Source organism: Hypomesus nipponensis, chromosome 9 (assembly GCF_054491055.1).
Source record: "Hypomesus nipponensis isolate SF chromosome 9, ASM5449105v1, whole genome shotgun sequence".
NCBI classification, from domain to species: Eukaryota; Metazoa; Chordata; class Actinopteri; order Osmeriformes; family Osmeridae; genus Hypomesus; species Hypomesus nipponensis.
Window position 1 is genome coordinate 3,896,280 of NC_140369.1, and position 12,840 is coordinate 3,909,119.

Consider the following 12,840-nt stretch of genomic DNA (forward strand, 5'->3'; position numbering starts at 1 on the left):
GTTAAGTAGTCTATAGTTCAGTACTAGTTATGCTAGGATATTTTACTGTGCAATTAAGCACTGGTTAGTATACAGCCATAATTTACACTGTATATTTTGGTATACTGTTGTAGTATTTTTCTATTAAGATATCTGATCCAAGTTCCCATGGCTGTGAGTAATCATTTAACTTATTATATCCAGAAAACAGGTTGAACTTGAACCTGTATTCCAATAGAAACAATTATTTTTTCCACGCCTAGGCAGTGACTGTCCACAAGGGCGTAGGTTTGGGTCAGATGGCTGAGAGGTTAGGGAGTCGGGCTATTAATCAGAAGATTGTTGGTTCGATTCTGGCTGTGCCAAAGGACGGTGTGTCCCTGGGCAAGGCACTTCACCCTACTCGCCTCGGGGAGAATGTCCCTGAACTTACTGCAAGTCGCTCTGGATAAGAGCGTCTGCTAAATGACTAAACCCTGCTTCCTCAGCCTGCACTATATCTGCACTGGATTTCTGAGGTACCTGAATACATTTTTAAATAATGCCTTCACAAAAGGACCCAATGAGAAGTACATGCCATGCATTTGTTTGTTCAGAAATAACTTTTTTTATATGTAGGTAATTGGTTCAGGTTTTATGGAGCTGTACTAGGCCTACACAATCTGTACTGGACTTCTGAGCAATGATTTCATGTATTAATGAATAATATGATGCATACATTTGGGCATTCCAATTTAAAGCACCCTTTTAATACCTATACAAGTATTAGTTTGAATGATAACATTCATTGGTAACATTGTCTAAACATCCCTTAAACAGCAATTTAATGCAAACTTGGACAATTCAACTTCTCCGTGCCGTTTTTCCTTTACAGTAATTCATCAATTTAATTCAACCAATTTAATCAGTTTACCTTTAACCCGTTTACCTGTTTAACAGGGATCTAAGAGGCTTTCAGTGGTCTCGTCAGATTGATCCAGTTGACCTGGTCAAGCTGCTTGATAAACAGGTTCAGCACAGACACACGCATGCAGACACCGTGTGTATCATGTCTCACCTGGTCTCTTGCGTGTCCGTCCTCCAGGAACAGGAGCGTGGACACAGAAGCAGGCAGCAGCCAGATGTCCTCGGGCGGAGGAGGCGGTGGCCAGACCTCAGTTGACCTGGCACTGGGCGACACAACCTCGGGGCGAGGCAGGGGCACCGGGCAGCACCAGGAACAGGGCAGAGGGAAGCAATGGGGCAGGTGTCCCGAGACTCCCTAGCAGGAACAGCCGGCAACCTTCTGATTGATAACCCGATTCCCTAACCGCTCAGCCCTCTGATCCCAGATCCCTAGATAGATAACTAGTGAACTACTTTTACTTTGTTTGTGAGTTAGATAGCCTAAACCTTACCTTCATAATTGTCGATGTAGCTCTACACTACAATTTGAACCCCTTTTCTCTGTTTTTTGAAGGGCAGCAACTCACTTTGTGAGTTAGATAGCCTAAACCTTACATTCATAATTGTTGATGTAGATCAAGACTACAATTTGAACTCGTTTTCTCTGTTTCTTGAAGGGCAGCAACACAGAATCCCATGTACATCATAATTCGTCATTTTGGGAAGATAACCCAAACTCCTAAAAAAAATGAATTTTGGGTGCGGGTACTACGTAACTGCCAGCTACCGGAAGTTGTTGACCCGGCTTGTGCAACATGCGGAAGTAATGCGTGCATATAGTGAATTAGGCTAAAAAAGATTTGCCAGTGTAAAACGGAATATAAACGCGGAATATAGATTTGTATCTTTGAACCCAGATTTTCAAAAGCGCAGAAAATATTTGTATCTTTTGAACCTCTTAAAACTTTTTTTTCACAAACACACACAAAAACACACACAAACACAAACAAAAAACGTTTTTAGTTTTATAAAAACCTTTTTTCAAAAATATTCTTTAAATCTCTCAAAACGTTTTTTTCCAAAACTTGTTTTTCGTTTTAGAACCTTCATATAACTCAAAACTTTTATATAACATAACGTTAAATTGCAAACTGCTATTGGCTATGCACACGACAGTGAAACGTATTTCAACTTCTGTAACTGCTAGCTACCGGAAATTGTTGACTTAGTATAGTATAGTATACATTTTAACAGAGATACAAAGTATCAAGGCTGTAGCCATGGAGTCAACATTGGGGGGGACAAGTTACATTTTTAATGATAATTTCGGACAGCGTGCGTTGTTGCCTGTCGTAGCGTAGCACTTTTATATTTTTATATCAATATATTGGGGGGGACATTTTGACCAGATTTGAATATTGGGGGGGATGTGTCCCCCCCAAAAAAGTATTATGGTTACGGCCTTGCAAAGTATAATGTCAAGAAAAACGTGTCACTGTCAAAATACCAGAAGATGTTCCTCTTTTAGCCTGCAGATAGTGCTGTAACACTTCTGTTACCATAACTCACTGTACTGGGTTGGAAATGGGGTGTTTAGACTCGCAATTAGTGGTGGGGACAATGACATTTGTCCTAACATTGGTGGGGACATGTCCCTACCGTCACACCCTATATTATGTTGTTCAATAAAGGAGTTTCCCTGACAGAGGGAGTGTGAACGGTTGACTCAGTGACCATCCCTCTCTCACCACACAGCCTCTCTACGAAGTGTTTAAGAGCCAGAGACTCCTTCACCTCTGCTAATTCCCTGCAGCTGGAGAGAGAGCAGCCAGACCAGCCTACTGTCCTCCTGTGAAGAGACACGCAGCTCAGAGACTTCTGACATGGATCTGGGTAAGTCAGCTCCGTAGATTCTTGTGGATTGAGAAGTTGCTTACAGTAGGAGTCGACATAGTTTCCATACTAGTTTAAATGAGTTTAGGTGTTGTAGTTTAGTACTAGGTAGAATTTATTCTGGAGTACAGTACTGGTTAGAATAAAGAGCTTCTGTAGTTCAGACCACTTGTTGGTCAAATAAAATACTAACCCTGACCACTTGTTATAGAGTTGTTCTAAAACACCACCTGCAATACAGTGCTAGTTAGGAAACAGTTAAGTAGTCTATGGTTCAGTCCTAGTTAGGATATGCTAGGATATTTTACTGTGCAATTCAGCACTGGTTAGTATACAGCCATAATTTACACTGTATAATTCGGTATACTGTTGTAGTATTTTTCTAATAAGATCTCTGAACTGTTTTTTCCATTAATTGATCTAAGTTCCCATGGGATGTGAGTAATCAATTAGCTTATTATATACAGAAAACAGGTTGAACTTGAACATGTCTCCTGTATTCTAATAGAAACAGTTTATATTGTTCACGCCAAGGCAGTGGCTGTCCAGATAGCTGTCTGGTTGCCTGACTGGCAGGCTGGTCGGCTCGCTGGCTGCCTGGCTGGTTGGTTGGCTGCCTGGCAGGCTGGTCGGCTCGCTGACTGCCTGGCTGGTTGGTTGGCTGTCTGGTTGACTGGATGGCTGTAGTGAGACACAGAGGGTTTTGAGCTTCACTCCTGACAGCCTTTTAGTTTACACACATTGAGAGCTAGAAATAGTAACTGCTAGCTTATATGTAACTGCTCGTTCAACAGTAACAGCTAGTTTAACTGTAACTGCTCGTTCAACAGTAACAGCTAGTTTAACTGTAACTGCTAGTTCAACAGTAACAGCTAGTTTAACTGTAAAAGCTATTGTAACAAGGGTAACTGCCTGTTTAACAGGGATCTAAGAGGCTTTCGGTGGGCTCGTCAGATTGATCCAGTTGACCTGGTCAAGCTGCTTGTTAAACAGGTTCAGCACAGACACACACATGCAGACACCGTGTGTGTCATGTCTCACCTGGTCTCTTGCGTGTCCGTCCTCCAGGCACCAAGGACGAGAGAGATTCTTCCACCGGACCCACCCCCGGACACACCCCCAGACCCACCCCCGGACCCACCTCCGGACCCACCCCCGGACACACCCCCAGACCCACCCCCGGACCCACCTCCGGACCCACCCCCGGACCCACCACCGGACCCACCACCGGACCCACCCCCAGACCCACTCCCACACCCACCCCCTTACCCACCACAGGACCCACCCCCGCACCAACCACAGGACCCACCCCCACACCAACCACAGGGCCCACTCCCGCACTCACCCCCACACCCACCACTGCACCCACCCCCGCACCCACCACAGGACCCACTCCCGGACCCACCACAGGACCCACCACAGGACCCACCCCCGCACCAACCACAGGACACACTCCCGCACTCACCCCCACGCCCTCACCCACTCCCGCACCCACCACAGGACCCACCACAGAACACACCCCCGCACCCACCCCCGCACCCACACCCACCCCCTTACCCACCACAGGACCCACCCCCGCACCAACCACAGGACCCACCCCCGCACCCACCACCGAACCCACCTTAGAACCCACCCCCGCACCCACCACTGCACCCTCCACAGGACCCACTCCCGCACTCAGCCCCGCACCAACCACAGGACCGACTTCCGCACTCACCCCCACACCCACCACAGGACCCACCACAGGACCCAACCCCGGACCCACCACAGGACCCACTCCCGCACTCACCCCCAAACCCACACCCACTCCCGCACCCACCACAGGACCCACCACAGGACCCACCCCCACACCAACCACAGGGCCCACTCCCGCACTCACCCCCACACCCACCACTGCACCCACCCCCGCACCCACCACAGGACCCACTCCCGGACCCACCACAGGACCCACCACAGGACCCACCCCCGCACCAACCACAGGACACACTCCCGCACTCACCCCCACGCCCTCACCCACTCCCGCACCCACCACAGGACCCACCACAGAACACACCCCCGCACCCACCCCCGCACCCACACCCACCCCCTTACCCACCACAGGACCCACCCCCGCACCAACCACAGGACCCACCCCCGCACCAACCACAGGACCCACTCCCGCACTCACCCCCATACCCACTCCCGCACCCACCACAGGACCCACCACAGAACCCACCACAGGACCCACTCCCGCACTCACCCCCATACCCACTCCCGCACCCACCACAGGACCCACTCCCGCACCCACCCCCGCACTCACCACAGGACCCACTCCCGGACCCACCACAGGACCCACCCCCGCACCCACCACAGGACCCACTCCCGGACCCACCACAGGACCCACCACAGGACCCACTCCCGCACTCACCCCCACACCCACACCCACCCCCTTACCCACCACAGGACCCACCCCCGCACCCACCACAGGACCCACTCCCGGACCCACCACAGGACCGACCCCCGCACCCACCACAGGACCCACCACAGAACCCACCACAGGACCCACCCCCGCACCAACCACAGGACCGACTTCCGCACTCACCCCCACACCCACCACAGGACCCACCACAGGACCCACCCCCGCACCAACCACAGGACCCACCACAGGGCCCACTCCCGCACTCACCCCCACACCCACCACTGCACCCACCCCCTTACCCACCACAGGACCCACTCCCGGACCCACCACAGGACCCACCCCCGCACCCACCACTGGACCCACTCCCGGACCCACCACAGGACCCACCACAGGACCCACTCCCGCACTCACCCCCACACCCACACCCACCCCCTTACCCACCACAGGACCCACCCCCGCACCAACCACAGGACCCACTCCTGGACCCACCACAGGACCCACCACAGGACCCACCCCCACACCAACCACAGGGCCCACTCCCGGACCCACCACAGGACCGACCCCCGCACCCACCACAGGACCCACCACAGAACCCACCACAGGACCCACCCCCGCACCAACCACAGGACCGACTTCCGCACTCACCCCCACACCCACCACAGGACCCACCACAGGACCCACTCCCGCACTCACCCCCACACCCACCACTGCACCCACCCCCTTACCCACCACAGGACCCACTCCCGGACCCACCACAGGACCCACCCCCGCACCCACCACAGGACCCACTCCCGGACCCACCACAGGACCCACCACAGGACCCACTCCCGCACTCACCCCCACACCCACACCCACCCCCTTACCCACCACAGGACCCACCCCCGCACCCACCACAGGACCCACTCCCGGACCCACCACAGGACCGACCCCCGCACCCACCACAGGACCCACCACAGAACCCACCACAGGACCCACCCCCGCACCAACCACAGGACCGACTTCCGCACTCACCCCCACACCCACCACAGGACCCACCACAGGACCCACCCCCGCACCAACCACAGGACCCACCACAGGGCCCACTCCCGCACTCACCCCCACACCCACCACTGCACTCACCCCCTTACCCACCACAGGACCCACTCCCGGACCCACCACAGGACCCACCCCCGCACCCACCACTGGACCCACTCCCGGACCCACCACAGGACCCACCACAGGACCCACTCCCGCACTCACCCCCACACCCACACCCACCCCCTTACCCACCACAGGACCCACCCCCGCACCAACCACAGGACCCACTCCTGGACCCACCACAGGACCCACCACAGGACCCACCCCCACACCAACCACAGGGCCCACTCCCGGACCCACCACAGGACCGACCCCCGCACCCACCACAGGACCCACCACAGAACCCACCACAGGACCCACCCCCGCACCAACCACAGGACCGACTTCCGCACTCACCCCCACACCCACCACAGGACCCACCACAGGACCCACTCCCGCACTCACCCCCACACCCACCACTGCACCCACCCCCTTACCCACCACAGGACCCACTCCCGGACCCACCACAGGACCCACCCCCGCACCCACCACAGGACCCACTCCCGGACCCACCACAGGACCCACCACAGGACCCACTCCCGCACTCACCCCCACACCCACACCCACCCCCTTACCCACCACAGGACCCACCCCCGCACCAACCACAGGGCCCACTCCCGCACTCACCCCCACATCCACCACTGCACCCACCCCCGCACCCACCACAGGACCCACTCCTGGACCCACCACAGGACCGACCCCCGCACCCACCACAGGACCCACTCCCGGACCCACCACAGGACCCACCCCCGCACCCACCACAGGACCCACTCCCGGACCCACCACAGGACCCACCACAGGACCCACCCCCGCACCAACCACAGGACCCACTCCCGCACTCACCCCCACACCCACACCCACCCCCTTACCCACCACAGGAACCACCCCCGCACCAACCACAGGACCCACCCCCGCACCAACCACAGGACCCACTCCCACCCTCACCCCCATACCCACTCCTGCACCCACCACAGGACCCTCCACAGAACCCACCCCCGCGCCCACCACAGGACCCACCACAGAACCCACCGCCACACCCACCCCAATACCCATCCCCGCACCAACCACAGGACCCACTCCCGCACTCAACCCAACACCCACCCCCGCACCCTCCCCCGCACCAACCACCGCACCAACCACCGGACCCACCCCTGATCCCACCACCGGACTTACCCCCGCACCCACCTCCGCACCGATCACAGAACCCATCCCCGGACCCACCACAGGATCCACCCCTGCACCCACCACAGGACCAAACACCGCACCAACCACCGCACCCACCCCCACACCCACGCCCTCACCCACCCCCACACCCACCACAGGACCCACTCCCGGACCCACCACAGGACCCACCACAGGACCCACCCCCGCACCAACCACAGGACCCACCCCCGCACCAACCACAGGACCCAGTCCCGCACTCACCCCCACACCCACACCCTCTCCCGCACCCACCACAGGACCCACCACAGAACCCACCCCCGCACCAACCACAGGACCCACTCCCGCACTCACCCCCACACCCACTCCCGCACCCACCACAGGACCCACCCCCACACCAACCACAGGGCCCACTCCCGCACTCACCCCCACACCCACCACTGCACCCACCCCCGCACCCACCACAGGACCCAACCCCGGACCCACCACAGGACCCACCCCCGCACCAACCACAGGACCCACTCCCGCACTCACCCCCACACCCACACCCTCACCCACTCCCGCACCCACCACAGGACCCACCACAGAACCCACCCCCGCACCCACCACAGGACCCCCCACAGATCCCACCGCCACACCCACAACAGGACCCACCCCTGCACCCACCACAGGACCCAACCCCGCACCCACCACAGGACCCACCCCCGCACCAACCACAGTACCCACTCCCGTACTCACCCCCACACCCACCACAGGACCCACCACAGGACCCACCCCCGCACCAACCACAGGACCCAACCCCGGACCCACCACAGGACCCACCCCTGCACCAACCACAGGACCCACTCCCGCACTCACCCCCACAACCACACCCACTCCCGCACCAACCACAGGACCGACTCCCGCACTCACCCCCACACCCACCACCGCACCCACCACAGGACCCACCCCCGCACCAACCACAGGACCCAACCCCGGACCCACCACAGGACCCACCACCGCACCAACCACAGGACCCACTCCCGCACTCACCCCCACACCCACACCCACTCCCGCACCAACCACAGCACCAAACCCCGGACCCACCACAGGACCCACCCACGCACCAACCACAGGACCCACTCCCGCACTCACCCCCACACCCACTCCCGCACCCACCACAGGACCCACCCCCACACCAACCACAGGGCCCTCTCCCGCACTCACCCCCACACCCACACCCTCACCCACTCCCGCACCCACCACAGGACCCACAACAGGACCCACCCCTGCACCCACCACAGGACCCAACCCTGCACCCACCACAGGACCCACCCCTGCACCAACCACAGTACCCACTCCCGTACTCACCCCCACACCCACCACAGGACCCACCACAGGACCCACCACAGGACCCACCCCCGCACCAACCACAGGACCCAACCCCGGACCCACCACAGGACCCACCCCTGCACCAACCACAGGACCCACTCCCGCACTCACCCCCACAACCACACCCACTCCCGCACCAACCACAGGACCCAACCCCGGACCCACCACAGGACCCAGCCCCGCAACAACCACAGGACCCACTCCCGCACTCACCCCCACACCCACACCCACTCCCGCACCCACCACAGGACCCACTCCCGAACCCACCACAGGACCCACCCCCGCACCAATCACAGGACCCACCACAGGACCCACCCCCGCACCAACCACAGGACCCACTCCCGCACTCACCCCCACACCCACACCCACCCCCTTACCCACCACAGGACCCACCCCCGCACCAACCACAGGACCCACCCCCGCACCAACAACAGGACCCACCACAGGACCCACCCCCGCACCAACCACAGGACCCACTCCCACACTCACCCCCACACCCTCACCCTCACCCACTCCCGCACCCACATCAGGACCCACCCCTGCACCCACCACAGGACCCACCCCCGCACCAACAACAGGACCCACCACAGGACCCACCGCCACGCCCACTCCCGCACTCAGCCCCGCACCCACCACAGGACCCACCCCCGCACCAACCACAGGACCGACTCCCGCACTCACCCCCACACCCACCACAGGACCCACCACAGGACCAACCCCCGCACCAACCACAGGATCCAACCCCACACCTACCACCGCACCCACCCCCGCCCCCACCACAGGACCCACCACAGGACCCACCCCCGCACCCACCCCCGCACCCACCACAGGACCGACTCCCGCACTCACCCCCACACCCACCACAGGACCCACCACAGGACCAACCCCCGCACCAACCACAGGATCCAACCCCACACCTACCACCGCACCCACCCCCGCCCCCACCACAGGACCCACCACAGGACCCACCCCCGCACCCACCCCCGCACCCACCACAGGACCCACCTCCGCACCCACCACAGGACCCACCCCCGCACCCACCACCGGACCCACCTCCGGACCCTCCACAGGACCCAACCCCGCACCCACCAAAGGACCCACCCCCACACCCACCAAAGGACCCACACCCACCCCCGCACCCACTAAAGGACCCACCACAGGACCCACCCCCGCACCCACCACCGGAAACACCAATGGAATGCCTAAGTGGGCCGTGGAGATGAAGGTCGTGGTGGAGGACAAGCCCCTGAGCGGGGCTGACATCAGGCTGAAGCTGGTGGTGCGGAGCCTGGCTGGCGCCCCCTGCAGCCTGCTGCTGCACATCAACGTCCAGGCTATGAAGTACACCGGCACCCCCGCTTCTCAGGTGCAGACGGAGGAGAAGCAGCTCCAGCTGGCCCCTGGGCAAGGTACTGGAGCCACCCTGCCTCTGTATCACTCTGCCTCACTGCCTCCGTCTAACTCTGCCTCTTTAGTACACTGTCCCTCTGTCTCTAACCCTGCCTTGCTGCCTCTGTAAAACACTGTCCATCTGCCTCTATATAACTCTGACTTACTGCCTCTGTATAACCCTGCCTACCTACCTGCTGTTCGACCCTCCCTATAAATCTGCCTCTCTGCTCCATTACTCTAATAGTACAATGACACTTCAACTGCATGGAGGGAGGACTGTAGTACTGTTACTGACGCTAGATCTTGTTTGTGTGTGTTTTCCAGAGCTAACTGTTCCCATCCTTATCCCGTTCTTCTTGTACGGAGTACCCATGTTGGAGAACAACAGTCTGAGGGTGTCGGCGTTAGCTACGGACCAGAAGAACCCAAGGAACGTTTACCTGACGGAGATGAAGATTATACCGAAAGACCCTGCCCTCACCATCACTGTGGGTCTTCCTCCTCCTGTCTGTCTGACTGCGTGTCTGTACATCTGTCTGCGTGCCTGTCTTTCTTTCTGCCTGACTGTCTGCCCATCTGCCTGACTGCATTTTCTGTCTGTCTGTCTGCATGTCTGTCTGTTTATGTGTAAGTATGTGTCTATGTCTTGAGGATAACTTTGTTGACCCTGTGTGTGTGTGTGTGTGTGTGTGTGTGTTGCAGTGTGTGGGCCCAGCACAGCAGTACCGTGAGCTGATGGCAGAGGTGGTGTTCATGAACCCCCTGGATGAAGCTCTGACAGACTGCACCATCACGGTGACAGGCAGCGGAGTTCTGCAGAGCTCTGTGGAGGCCAGGTCAGAGGTCCCACCCCTCTCACACACACGCTTACACACACACACACACACACACACACACTCTCTTACACACACACACACACACACACATTCACATGCACTCAACACAAACTCACACCCACACTCTGCTAAGAACTCTCAGAAAGAATCCCTCCACCCATATCAGATCCATGCAACTCACACCTCCAGAGGTGTGCAGGTCAGAGGTCAGGTGAACTGCAACAGGGTCTGAGTGTGTGTTTGTCTCCCCAGGCTGGCCTTGTTGCTCCCAGGTCGCCGTGTCCGCTTGCAAGTGCCCGTGACGCCGTACAGGTCGGGGTATAAGAAGCTGGTGGCGGACTTCAACTGCAACACCTTCAGGAACATCAAAGCTAGCTGCAACGTCAACGTAGCTCCTTATAACGGCTTCGGCAACCGCTTTGTCCGCTTCGCCTGAGACTGGCCTCACTAGGTCAATGATCCTAAACAACGAGATAGCCCCAAAAACATTGTGGGTAGCCAAAACTTGAAGCATTCATTGTGAAAAGCAAATACGTTACAATGGGAAGAAACATAAGAGCATGTAGATGTAAATAGATCTAAATAAACACTGAGTCAACTCCAGGGGTGTAAGTTTGTTTTCAAATGTTGGTTGGACAGTTTTATTGGGGATGCGGCCGTTAAATAAAATGTAATTGTACATAATTGGGAGGGACAGATTTGCTGTTTTCAATAAGTGTTTATGTACAATGAAACCTATAGCCCAGGTCAAGTCTAACACTTGCATTTACAAAATTAGCAGACGCTCTTATCCAGAGCGACTTACAGTAACTACAGGGACATTCCCTCCCTGAGGCAAGTAGGGTGAAGTGCCTTACCCAAGGACATGGTCATTTTTCATGGCCAGGAATCGAACCGGCAACCTTCTGATAACAAGCCTGATTCCCTAACGGCTCAGCCACCTGACTTCCTGCATGGAACTGGTAGCTCTTGATCTCTGTTTCCTGTTGAATGTGTCAGTTGTGACCATAAATGGTTCTTATTATGGTGCCGTGGCCATGTACTGAACATCTTTTTCGATCTCTCACCGACATCAAAAATGGGAGGCACAGCTGAGTAAGAGTTGCCCTAATTACATGTTATCCAGTCGTGTTCCATAAACCTTCGTAGACATTCCCACCCTCTTCAACTCTACACAGAGTGAGAGTTTCTGAGGTCAAGATAGGTTTTGGGGGAGTGAAGGGGTGAGAGCAGGAATGTTAGATGTTAGGCGTCAAGGCAGGGGTGAGACCAGGGAGGTTAGGGATGAGGGGAGGGGTACACTTTGTGAGTTACATAGCCTAAACCTTACTTTAATAGTTGCCGATGTAGCTCGAGACTACAATTTGAACCCATTTCTTGAACGGCAGCCACACAGAATCCCATGTACATCGTTAATCGTCATTTTGGGAAGATAACCCCAGCAACAACAAAAAAACGAAATTTTGTGTGCGGGTACTACGTAACTGCCAGCTATCGGAAGTTGTTGACCCGGCTTGTGCAATATGCGGAAGTAATGCGTGCATAGGAAGTGATGCGTGCATAGGAAGTGATGCGTGCATATAGTGAATTAGGCTCCAAAAGATTTGGGTTGTCTGTGGCTCAAGAGATAGAGGGTTTGTCTGTTAATTGGAAGGTTGGAGGTTCGAATCCCCGACTCCTCCTAGGTCATGTGCTGAAGTATCCTTGAGCAAGACTCTGAACCCCAAGTTGCTACCGATGGGCAGGCCGGCGCCTTGCATGGTGGCTCGCTGCCGTCGGTGTGTATGAATGAGAGGCAAACATTGTAAA

General features: G+C 56.9%; 1 protein-coding gene across 1 annotated transcript; it reads left to right on the top strand.

Moving 5' to 3' along the window:
• The first annotated feature begins 444 nt into the window (after positions 1-444).
• On the top strand, positions 445-11,634 carry LOC146272407 (protein-glutamine gamma-glutamyltransferase E-like). The gene is made up of 7 exons (XM_084705521.1): positions 445-497; positions 1,064-1,225; positions 8,680-8,762; positions 9,826-10,212; positions 10,520-10,683; positions 10,898-11,031; positions 11,284-11,634. Exons 1-7 carry the CDS (start codon positions 445-447, stop codon positions 11,465-11,467), a joined length of 1,167 nt encoding a protein of 388 aa, XP_084561647.1. The 3' UTR covers positions 11,468-11,634.
• The last annotated feature ends 1,206 nt before the right edge of the window (positions 11,635-12,840 follow it).

Excerpts from the sequence above, each read along its gene's own strand:
- LOC146272407 (XM_084705521.1), top strand. The coding sequence starts at position 445 with ATGACTAAACCCTGCTTCCTCAGCCTGCACTATATCTGCACTGGATTT. Across the intron at positions 10,213-10,519 it reads CCAGCTGGCCCCTGGGCAAG|AGCTAACTGTTCCCATCCTT; the intron begins GTACTGGAGCCA and ends TGTGTTTTCCAG. Across the intron at positions 10,684-10,897 it reads ACCCTGCCCTCACCATCACT|TGTGTGGGCCCAGCACAGCA; the intron begins GTGGGTCTTCCT and ends TGTGTGTTGCAG.